The sequence below is a fragment of the Cervus canadensis genome, chromosome 27, assembly GCF_019320065.1.
Source record: "Cervus canadensis isolate Bull #8, Minnesota chromosome 27, ASM1932006v1, whole genome shotgun sequence".
NCBI classification, from domain to species: Eukaryota; Metazoa; Chordata; class Mammalia; order Artiodactyla; family Cervidae; genus Cervus; species Cervus canadensis.
In genome coordinates this window covers 48,661,593-48,674,148 of record NC_057412.1, presented here as the reverse complement: position 1 = coordinate 48,674,148, position 12,556 = coordinate 48,661,593, and the positions used below count along the sequence as shown (strand labels likewise).

At 36.8% G+C, this 12,556-nt stretch overlaps 1 protein-coding gene across 10 annotated transcripts in view; it reads right to left on the bottom strand.

The window, feature by feature from the left end:
* The window catches only part of DZIP3 (DAZ interacting zinc finger protein 3), a 110,176-nt gene that overhangs the window by 23,329 nt on the left and 74,291 nt on the right, over positions 1-12,556 (bottom strand). For all 10 annotated transcript variants that reach the window (XM_043448611.1, XM_043448604.1, XM_043448608.1 and 7 more), the window contains 4 exons: positions 7,240-7,265; positions 2,457-2,622; positions 598-690; positions 345-472 (listed from right to left, as the gene is read on the bottom strand). In XM_043448611.1, coding sequence (XP_043304546.1) covers positions 345-472; positions 598-690; positions 2,457-2,622; positions 7,240-7,265 — 413 coding nt within the window. The remainder of the gene's footprint in view (positions 1-344; positions 473-597; positions 691-2,456; positions 2,623-7,239; positions 7,266-12,556) is intronic.

Sequence of the window (12,556 nt, the reverse complement as noted above, 5' to 3'; positions counted from 1 at the left end):
AGTGAGCCAGTGATGTCTGAGGAATGTAATTCTTATATGCTATAAACTAGCCAATCATTAGTCATATTTTTACAAATGAGAGTCATGACCTGAAAGTTAATTATTGTTCTCATGTGATTCTATTATCTTCACACTTATCCAGCCAATATGTGAAAAGCTTGACATAGAGTGAGCAGTTGCTTATTTCTCAGTGCAGCTGGCAAGGCAAACACGCAGTGGAGTTTTAAGCAGGTGCAGTCCTTGTGGTTGGGAGTTCCTAATGTGCAGTCACACTGCCACCCAGTGGCTACATAGGGATTATCTTTTAACACAGGATTTTCTTCTATCAGCGAATGTGCACTTACTTGGACATCTTACTGATTCCAAAAGCCACTTGCTGGTTAAGAGATTCGATGATTTTATCTTTCTTTTTAATCTGCATTTGGTTTTCTTGCCACCACAAAGTCACGGTTTTTAGCTGTCTTTTGAAATCCTGATTAATGAAAAATATTATTTCAACGAATTTTGTTCAAGTCTTCAGAAATTTAAAGAAAAAATTGGAGTCTTCATCACAAACTATCTCTAACGTGCCTCAGATCTAAGGGCAGAAGTACTCACTTCACACTGGCAGTGCAGCTCACAAAGCCGCCGTCGTCGAGCGAGCTCCTCCTTGGTTCCTCCATGCTCTGCAGTGACCTTGTTGGTTGAGCCCTATTGAGCAAATGAAATACGAATGCTTCATTTTTCTCTTTAAAAAAGCAGTTAGGGGGCTTCCACCGCGGGTGGCTCGGTGGTTGCCACGGGTTCAGTCCCTCTCCTGGAAGATCCTACACGCTGTGGAGCAGCTAAGCCTCTGTGCCAACTGCGGAGCCTGCGCTCCACGGCCAGAGAAGCCGCCGCAGGGAGAAGCACGCATCCGCCACCGGAGGGCAGCCCCCACCCGCCGCAACTACAGAGAGACCCTCGCAGCAAGAAGACCAGCACACACAAAATAAATAAGTAACTTTAAAAAAAAAGCACAGCTATTTAAAGGAAAAGCACTACTATTTTTGTTATTTAGTGAGTATTTAAGTTGCTAACTCATGCATTATAGCTTTCAATGCAAACATCATTCTCTGATTAATTTAAATCAATCTCCCTCTCTCCAATTACAGCACTCACTGAGCAATACCAGAGTTACTACCAGCAGTCTACTGCCGCTACTACTGGGTAATGCTATCTGCAAGATCACCATTTTTAAGTTTTTTTCGTAATGCTTTTGTTGTCACAAGATCATGTGAACTAGGTACTCGATATGCCTGTTTTAGAGATGATAAAACTAGGTAACTTGCCCAAGGTCACACAGTAAGTGAAAGAGCCAGAATTCTAACTCAGGCAATCTTGATTGCTCAAGTACCTAATTATTACCTTAGAAATTATCACCTTAGATTAATGTTTAATTTCTCCACTGGATTATAAACACTATCATCACGGGGACCATATCTTGGCATACCTCTTGACACAATGTAGGTGCTAAGTGCCTTTTAAATAAATGAATGAATAAACATTTTTCAAAATGTATGTGACATTTTGATTCTGTCTTTGAGTTCTCATAGCTGTTGAATGAAAACTAAAGACCCCACATTTAAACTTTAGTGTGACATCCAAAGCCTAGAATATGTCATTTCAGTTAAGTTTTATGTATTTTAATTGGAAAGGAGACAGAAAGATATGACAATCATACTAATGTACTATCAGTCAGAGAATCATTTGTACTGTTTCCTTAGACAATCAATATTATTGATATTATATACTATATATTATTATACTTAAACCCTGGAACAGGTTATCATAAAATTATCACAGTATAAAATTCTCATGGGTAGTAAATCCTGTGGTTTTTTCAAAAAAAAAAAAAAAAAGCTTTCACAGTTTTGTCTAACTAAGTGCTCTGTTGAGCACATAGAATATGTTCATGTGCACCTTCATATATGTATGTCATCCCCAGTACTGACTGCTAACAGGAAAGGAACCCAAAAAAGTGCTGTTATTAATATTTTTGTAGATATTTCATTGTAACAGTTTAATTGTCTAAACTGTTTCATTGTAACAAGTTTAATTATCTAAAAAATGAAAGTAGCTTTGTTTTATAAAGCTATTTTCCTAATGAAATTTAATCCAATGAGATTATGCTAAGGTATTTTTTCTTTCTTGTGTTATTTGAAAACTCTTTATAAGGTATGCATTTGTAATCAACTCTGCCCAATACTTAAAGCCAGGAAATGGTTTGAGGACTAAATTGAAGAGTTTCTAGTTCCTAGAGTTCTTTTTTATGTCAGCCATCCCTCCGTCCCTCCTTTCCTACTTTTTCTTTTTCCTCACACACACAACGTAAAACACTAGGTTAATAAGATGTTCAAACAGTCATGGCGAGAAAATGGTTACCAATTATTCTGGAAGAAGGAAGGCAGGGCTGTACCCTCTCCAATCAGGCTTACCTGCTCTATCATGTCCAGAATATGCAATTCATCCAGACTATAGGACTTGTCTTCAGTCGTAGAATCTTCGTGAATATTGCTTGCATCATCTTTCATAAATCTACTGATTGCATACAGATTTGCTTGTTCTTTCTTCAGCTGCTCTTCCTTTCCTATCATACTTGGGCTATAGTGGTGACATAACCAATGTAACCTTTTATAAGTGTATAGTGTTTTTCATCTAAGCCATTGTTTCCCAAATTAATATTGTACTGGTCTCATGAGATGCTTAGATCAGAAAGGTTCAAAGTTTGGACAGTGCCGATGCCATGTATTTCTTTTGGAGACTCACAGTGAATTTTAGCATATTTGAGATAGTACTCAATTGAGGTACCTGTTCTGTTCATAGTAGTGCTTCTAAGAATTATGAGACCATGGAGTTCATTTTCCAAGTTATAACTATTAACATCAGTTACTTTGAGAAACAATACTTTGGGAAATATTGACAAGCATTTCCAAATCTGCTATATTATTTAATCATTACAGCATTCCTGACAGGCAGGTTGGTTTAATCAACTTCAGTGCTTAGGTCTCATGTACATTTAAATAGAGGGCTCTGAATAGCAACATACATAAAGCAGATTTAAGATGGAGGTTTCTTTTGTAACAGGGTTTTTTTTTTGTAACAAGATTAAAAAAAAAAAAAACTGTAGTGATAATGAATTTCAGTAACTAGAAACCACTGAGTAAAGAAAGGAAATATTATAAGTACAATGGCAATTAACTCATTTTTATACCTATGTCTAAAATTTAAATGCATACTAGTATCATTTCAGTTGTCCTACTATTTAGTAGCTATGAATTTCCTTCCTAATCTTACTGAATAATAACTAGAAATAGTACTTTTACATATAGCATGATATAAATTACTTGACTTTATTAGCGAATGGAAAGAAAACAGATGCATTAGTACTTATTTTAGGTCAATAAGATCTAGATCTAGAAAAAAGGACATATTATGCTTATAGAATAACTTGTAAAACACTATAGAAGTCATTACATATCACTGAAGTATTCTAGACTAACTCAAACATTTTGAAAAGTTCAATGAAATAAATTACTTGTTTAGACCACAGTTCCAAAACTCAGTTTTCCATATTACTTCAACAGTTTTTTAAAATTTATATTCTTCCTGAAACCACAACAGATGCAAAAATACGAATTTATACTTTTGAAAAGCTAGAAAAGGTTACTTCTAGATTTTTAAAGTATGATAATAGTATTGTGATAATATAGGAAAATATTCTTCTATTAAAGAGATGCAAACTGAAGCATGTATAGATAAGGTTATACAGTTTTGAGACTGAAAACACTCAAAAAATAAATGGGAAGGGAAGAATGAAGCAAATGTGGAAAAACAATGAAAACTGTAAAATCAGGATGATAGGTATACCTACTAATGTAGATATATTGTTATTATTCTCTTTACTTTTGTGTGTTTTGGAAATTCTTCATTTAAAACAAAGTTCCCTGGGTGATCTGATGATCATCCAGGTTTGGGTCTATGGTGTAAGTCAAAATAAGCAAAATGACTGATTATACTGTTTCATTCTTTAATAATTTACATTTATGGTATCTAGACATAAACTTACTTTTTCACTGGTCATAGCAAACACTCTTTTCCAACAACCCAAAAGACAACTCCACACATGGACATCACCAGATGGTCAATAATGAAATCAAACTAATTATGTTTTTTGCAGCAAAGATGAAGAAGCTCTATACAGTCAGTAAAAACAAGACCTGGAGCTGACTGTGGCTCAGTTCATGAGCTCCTTATTGCCAAATTCAGTCTTAAATTGAAGAAAGTAGGGAAAACCATGAGGCCATTCAGGTATGACCTAAATCATCCCTTATGATTATACAGTGGAAGTGATGGAAAGATTCAAGGGGTTAGATCTGGAGTGCCTAAAGAACTATGAACAGAGGTTTATAACACTACTGGAGGCCATGACCAAACCACCCCAAAGAAAAAGATATGCAAGAAGACAAAGTGTTGTCTGAGGAGGCTTTCAGCTGAGGAAAGAAGAGAAGTAAAAGGCAAGGGAGAAAGGGAAAGACAGACTCAACTGCAGAGTTCCAGAGAATAGCAAAGAGAGGTAAGAAGGCCTTCTTAAATGAACAATGCAAAGAAATGGAGGAAGACAATATAATGGGAAAGCCTAGATATCTCTTCAAGAAAATTGGAGATATTAAGGGAAATTTTCATGTAAGGATGGACATGATAAAGGATAGAAATGATAAAGATTTAACAGAAGCAGAAGAGATTAAGAGATGGTGGCAAGAATACACAGAAAAACTACACAAAAAAGGTCTTAATGACCCAGATAACCATGATGGTATGATCACTCACCTAGAGCCAGACATCTAGGAGTGTGAAATCAAGTGGGCTTTAGGAAGCATTACTAGAAACAAAGCTAGTGGAGGTGACATAATTTCAGCTGAGCTATTTAAAATCCTAAAAGACGATGCTGTTAAAATGCTACACTCGATATGTTAGCAAATTTGGAAAGCTTAGTAGTGGCCAGAGGACTGGAAAAGGTTAAGTCTTCATTCCAATCCCAAAGAAGGGCAATGCCAAAGAATGCTCAAATTACTGCACAGTTGTGCTCACTTCACATACCAGCAAGGTTATGCTCACAATCCTTCAAGCTAGGCTTCAGCGGTATGTGAACTGGGAACTACCAGATGCACAAGCTGGATTTCAAAGAGGCAGAGGGGCCAGATTATTTGATCATGGAGAAAGCAAGGGAGTTGAAGAAAAACATCTACTTCTGCTTCATTTATGATGCTAACGTCTTTGACTGTATGGATCACAACAGCTATGGAAAATTCTTAAAGAGATGGGAATATCAGACCACCTTTCCTGTCTCCTGAGAAACCTGTATGCCAAGAATTAAGTTAGAACTGGACATGGAACTGATTCAAAATTGGGAAAGGAGTACGTCAAGGCTGTATATTGTCACCCTGCTTATTTAACTTATGTGCAGAGTATATCATGTGAAATGCCAGGCTGGATGAATGATTACCTGGAATCAAGACTGCCAGGAGAAATACCAGTGACCTCAGATATGCAGATAATACCACCCTAATGGCAGAAAGTGAGAGGAACTAAAGAGCCTCTTGATGAGGGTGAAAGAGAAGAGTGAAAAAGTTGGCTTAAAACTCAACATTCAAAAAAGTAAGATCATTGCATCTGGTTACATCACTTCATGGCAAATAGAAGGGAGGAAAGTGAAAGCCGTGACAGACTTTCTTTTCTTTTTTTTTTTTTTCAGACTTTATTTTCTTGGGCTCAAAAATCACTGCAGACAGTACAGTGACTGTAGGCATTAAATTAAAAGATGTTTGCTCCTTGGAAGGAAAGTTATGACAACCCTAGACAGCATATTAGAAAGCAGAGACGTGAATTTGCCGACAAAGGTCTGTATAGTCAAAGCTGTGGTTTTTCCAGTAGTCATATAAGAATGTGAGACTAGGACCATAAAGAAGGCTGAGTGCCGAAGAATTGATGTTTTCAAACCGCGGTGCTGAGGAAGACCATTGATGGTCCCTTGGACTTCAAGAAGATCAAATCAGTCAAACCTAAAGAAAATCAACCCTGAATGTTCTTTGGAAGGACTGATGCTGAAGTGGAAGCTCCAATACTTGGGCCCACTTGATGTGAAGAGCCAACTCATTGGCAAAGGTCCAGATGCTGGGAAAGATTAAAGGCAAAAGGAGAAAAGGGCAGCAGAAGATGACATGGTTAGATACCCTCACCAACTCAATGGTCATGAATTTGAGCAAACTCTGGGAGACAGTGAAGGACAGGGAAGCCCGGTGTGCTGCAGTCCACGGGGTCACAAAGAGTAGGACAAGACTTAGTGATTGAACAACAACAGATATAACCTTGAAAAGACACACACACACTATCAGTTTAGTGGCTCAACTTGTTGACAGAGAAAGTGAAAACCCATCTTGGATGATAAACTATTAATGTACCAAGTGGATCATGTCCATTATCAATGAGAAAATATCAACTGCAAGATGCTTTAAAGCTAACAAAGTATGTTCTTGTTACCATTTTAAAGATAAGTATGTCCTTACAGAGAGTTCTCTATAGCTACTGCTTTTCAGTTAACAAAACTTTTGGTGGGTATAATGATCTCTTCATGGAATGTCTCCCCTACTTCCTTCCTCAACTGCACTGTCATTAATCATGTTGCTGGAGAATATAGCTCACAATTATCTTTAGACATTAAAAGGTGTCCAGTAAAGGTTCAAAATTCACAGTTAACAACTGGGATTATAAAAAAAGAAACAAAACATCTTAGGTTAATTAAACAAAGCAAACCACATGAAACTCTTTTTGTAAAAGGGGTTACTGAGACAAAAGATAATCTGTCTTTAAGGTTAAGTTTTATTTCGTCTACATTTGGCTAACTATAATCTAGACTGTATTTTAAAAGACTTTATGCTGGAACCAAATTTAGTCCTTGAATAAAGCAGTTAGCATGGGATGACTCTTGAGTAGCCACACAGAAAAATGGTAAGAGATTCTATTCTCCCAAAACAAGTGATATTTTAACTGCCATTTTCAATTAAAAAAACCTGACAACTTATTAAGATTAAAAAACTGTCTTTTCTTCTCTTAAGAATATTACCATATTCTGAGACTCTGTACCAAAGCAAGGTTGTGTCATACTGGTTAAAGCACACTTGAAAGGACTAAGAAAAACTTTAAAATAAAATAAATACTTACACTTGCTCTTCTTTTGATTCCTTATTCTGAAAAATAACATCAAGAATTAGTATTAGGTATTAACTATGTTGGTATAGTACAGTGATCTAACGGAATTTAGACATTTCTCAAGTTTTGGGGGGATCCATGGTGGTTCAAACGTAAAGAATATGCCTGCAGTGCAGGAGACGTGGGTTTGATCCATGGGTTGGGACGACCCCCTGAAGAAGGGCACGGCACCCCACTCTAGTATTCTTGCCTGGGAAATCTCATGGATAGAGGAGCCCAGCAGGCTAGAGTCCATGGGGTCACAAGGGTTGGACACAACTTAGTGACTACATCACCGTCAACACCAAGCTTTCTGACCACAACCAAAATAAATATACTTTACATTATGACTTAAATGCACTTACACAGCTATTTTTATACACAAGCATAAAACTGAAATATAAGTTCCATGAAACAAACTTTACTCATTATGTGTGTTACGGACTACATGCTTGTGTGCCTCCGAAATTCTTCCATTGAAGCCCTAACCCTCAATGTGATGGTAATTGGACGTATGGCCATGGGGAGGTAATTAGGTTTAGATAATGTGGAGCCTTCATGACAGGATCAGTGCCATTATAAGAAGAGATCAGAGAGGTAGCTTGCTTGCTTGTGCATGCTCACTCACTCTCTTTCTTTAACATGTGATAATATAGCAAAAAGGTAACTGTCCGCATGTTAAGAGGGCCTTCACCAGACACTGAATTGGCTAGCACCTTGATCTTGAATTTCTCAGCCTCCAGAACTGTGAAAAACAAAAATCTTGTTTAAGCTATCCAATCTATGATGGTTTGCTATAGCAGCCTAAACTAAGACAATGCGTGAGGAACTCTAGAATTTTTTTATTCATGCTAACTCTTTTCCTTTTCTAAAATTATAGCTGTGGCCTACCAAATCGATTTTGTTATCTAACCACTGAGTCACACACAAAAATCACTGATTCAGATAATGGAGATGGGTGTTGAGGCTGAGTTTGTACCTACTGCTATATCTTAAGACAGGGTATATGTAATTCTTATTTATGAAATCTGACACTAATTACAAGCGTTCTTGAAAAATCTATGTGAAAAAGAAAGCAGACTGATATACTAAGAATCTTACAGGAAAAAAAAATGCTAGGGAGATCACAATTGGGAGGAAAAGTTAAATAGCCCTAAATTTTATTTTCATTAAGATAAAACTATAAAGGCAACCTATTAAATAAAGGTAGTATCAATGACACAACATATTAATTACTCTTATATATCACCCTTCTACTAAGAGTATCAATTACTGTCATGTAAATTACAGTATTAATTTCTACTATCATCTCTTGTTTACAAAAAAATTCTGGTCTCTTTCCCCACAGATTCTATGATAAACTTACTAATTTGTTTTACTTTATTGTCTGCATACCAAGAGGATTTTTGCATTTCACTGTCTGATCAATGTCCAGTGCCAATTTGATTCTACAATTTAGAATTATCAACACCTGCCTTGAGTGTACCTCAATAACTGAATTGAAAAGAGCTTTGGTTGTTCATAATGAATACATCTAGTATAATAAGTTCCCCAGCTACCCAAAAGTACATCATTCCTATGAAACCTTTCCAAAGTTGAAATGGTACGTGTTAGTTGTTTAGTTGTGTCCGACTCTTTGCAACCCCAAAGACAGCAGCCCACCAGGCCCCTCTGTCCATGGGATTCTCCAGGCAAGAACACTGGAGTGGGTTGCCATTTCCTTCTCCAAAAGGAACTATACAAACTGAAGAAATAATTATAGGCATACCTTAGGTGTAATGAAGGTTTGGTTCCAGACAACCTCAATAAGGTGAATATTGCAATAAAGCAAGTCGCACAAATTTTTGGATTTCCTGGTACATATAAATATTATGTTTATACTATATTGCAGGCAAGTAAGTATGTGATAATAACATTACGTCTTAAAAAAATAATGTGTGTAATTTAATTTTAAAATACTTTATTGTTAAAAGTGCTAACCATCATCTAAGTTTTCAGCAAACTGCAGTCTTTTCTGTGGTAGATGGTCTTGCCTTGATGTTGATGGCTGCTGACTAATCAGGTGACAGTTGCTAAAAGTGGCAATGGCTGTGCTAATTTCTTAAAATAAGACAACAACAAAGTTTGTCTCATTGATCGACTCTTTCTTTCACAACTGATTTCTCTGTGGCATGCATGCAATGATCTTCTTTCAAAACTGGAGTCAGTCCTCTCAAACCCTGCAGTTAAGTTTATGTCATCTTCTAATCCTTTGTTGTCATTTCAACAGTATTTATGGAACTATCACCAGGAGTAGATTTCATCTCAGGAAACTACTTTCTTTGCTCATCTGTAAGAAGCAACTCTTCACCCATTAAAGTTTTATCATGAGATTGTAGCAATTCAGTCATATCTTCAAGCTCCACTTCTATTTCTAGTTCTCTTGCTATTTTCACCACATCTGCAATTACTTCCTCAACTGAAGTCTTAAATCCATCAGGTCATATGAGGGCTGGAATCATCTTCTTCCAAACTCCTGTTAATGTTGATATTTTTAACCTCTTTCCATGAATTATTAACATTTTTAATGGCATCTAGAGAGGTGAATCCTTCCAGAGGTTTTCAAATGACTTTCCCCAAATTCATCAAAGGAATCACTATTTATGGCAACTGAAGCCTCTCAAAATGTATTTCTTAAATAATAAGACTTGAAAGTTGAAATGACTCCTTCATCCACAGGCTGCAGAATGGATGTTGTGTTAGCAGGCATGAAAACAATATTAATATCACTGTAGATTTCCATCAGCGCTCCTGGGTGACCAGATGTACTGTCAATGAGCAGTAGTATTTTGAAAGAAATCTTTCCTTCTAAGCAGTAAGTCTCTAGAGTAGGCTTAAAATATTTAGTAAACCATGTTGTAAAGAGATGTGCTGTCATCCAGGATATGTTGTTCCATTTCTAGAGGACAGAGTTGATTTATCCTAATTCTTTTTGATAGGATTTTCAGAATGGTAAATGAGCACTGGCTTCTACTTAAAATTACTAGCTACATTAGCCCCCAACAAGAGAGTCAGCCTGTGTCCTGGAGTTTTGAAGACAGGTATTATTTTTCTTCCCTAGCTATGAAAGCCCTAGATGGCATCTTCTTCCAATAGAAGGCTGTTTTGACTACATTGAAAATCTGTTGTTTAGTATAGTCACCTACATCAGTTATATTAGTGAGGTCTTCTGGATAACTCTCTGCAGCTTCCGCATCAGCACTTGCTGCTTCATCTTATAATCTGAAGTTAGAGAGATGGCTTCTTTCCTTGAACCAACCTCTGCTGGCTCCAAACTTTTCTTCTGCAGTTTCCTCACCTCTCTCAGCTTTTACAGAACTGAAGTGCCTTCCTCTAGATTGGGCTTCAGTTTAAGGGAATGTTGTGGCTGATTTCATATTCTATCCAGAACACTAAAATTTTCTCTATATCAGCAATAAGGCTGTTTCACTTTCTTATCATTCCTGTGTTCACTGGAGTAGCACTTCTAATTTCCTTCAAGTACTTTTCCTTTGCATTCACAACTTGGCTAAGTGTTTGGCACAAGAGGCCTAGCTTTCAGCCTATCACAGCTTTCAATATAACTTCCTCACTAAGCTTAATAATTTCTAGCTTTTGATTTGCAGTGAGAGACCTGCAACTCTTCCTTTCATTAGAACACTTAGAGGCTATTGCAAGGTTATTAATTGCTCTATTTCAACAACTGTTGCATCTCAGGGAACAGGAAAACCCAAGGAGAGGGACAGAGATGAGGGAATAGCTGGCTGGTGAGTGAAAGTCGCTCAGTCGTGTCCGACTCTTTGTGACCCCATGGACTGTACAGTCCATGCAATTCTCCAGGCCAGCATACTGGAGTGGGCAGCCCCTCCCTTCTCCAGGGGACCGTCCCACACTGCAGGCGGATTCTTTACCAGCTCAGCCACCAGGAGAGCCCTGACTGGTAGAGAAGTCAGAATACACACATTTATCTTTTAAGGTCACCATCACATATGGGCAAGATTTGTACCATCCCAAAACAACTGCAATAGTAACATCAAAGCTCACTGATCACTTCAAGTGGGATTTATCCCAGGGATGCAAAGATGGTTCAATATTTACAAATTACTCAATGTAATATACCATAATGACTGAAGAACAAAAATAATATGGTCGTCTCAATAGATGCAGAGAAAGCTTTTGACAAAATTTAATATCTGTTTATGATAAAATTTCTCCACAAAGTGGGTACAGAGGGAGCATACCTCAACATAATAAAGGCCATATATAAAAAGCCTACAGCTATCATCATACTCAATGGTGAAAAGCTGAAAGCATTTCCTCCAAGATCAAGAACAAAACAATGATACCCACTTTATTCAACACAATATTGGAAGTCCTAGCCATGGACAAGAAAAAGAATTAAAAAGAATCCAAATTGGAAGGGAAGAAGTAAAACTGTCACTGTTTGCAGGTGATATGAAACTATACACAGAAAACCCTAAAATGCCACTAAAAAGCCAGTAGAGCTCATCAATGAATTCAGTGAAGTCACAGGATACAAAATTAATATACAGAAATTTGTTACATTTCTTTACGCTAACAAGGAAATATCAGAAAGAAATTAAGAAAACAATCCCATTTACCACTGCATCAAAAAGAATAAAATACCTAGGAATAAATACAAGGAGGTAAAAGCCCTGTAGTTGAAAAACTATAATGCTAATGAAAAAAACTGGATAAATTAAAGTGAGGGGCAGATATTCCATGTTTGCTAATTGGAAGAATTAATACTGTTAAAACAGCCACACTACCCAAAGCAATCTACAGATTCAATGCAATCCGTATCATAATACCAAAAGTATTTTTCACAGAACTAAAACAAATAATTATAAAATTTGTAAGGAAATTCAAAGACCTTAAACAGTCAAAGCAATCCTGAGAGAGAAAAAGAGAGCTAAGGGTATCATGCTCCCTGATTCCAACCTGTACTACAAAGCTACAGTAATCAAAAGAATATGGTCCTGGCACAAAAATAGTCATGTGATCAAAGGAACAGAGCCAAGAGCCACTCAGGAATAAACTCACACACTTATGGTCAATTAATCTATGACAAAGGAGACAAGAATATGCAATGGGGAAAAGACAGTCTCTTCAGTAAGTGATGCAGGAAAAACTGAACAGCTACCTGGAAAAGGCTGAAATTAGAATAGTGTCTCATATTATATGTAAAAATAAACTAAAAATGGGTTAAAGACCTAAATGTAGGACCAGAAACTATAAAACCCCTAGAGGA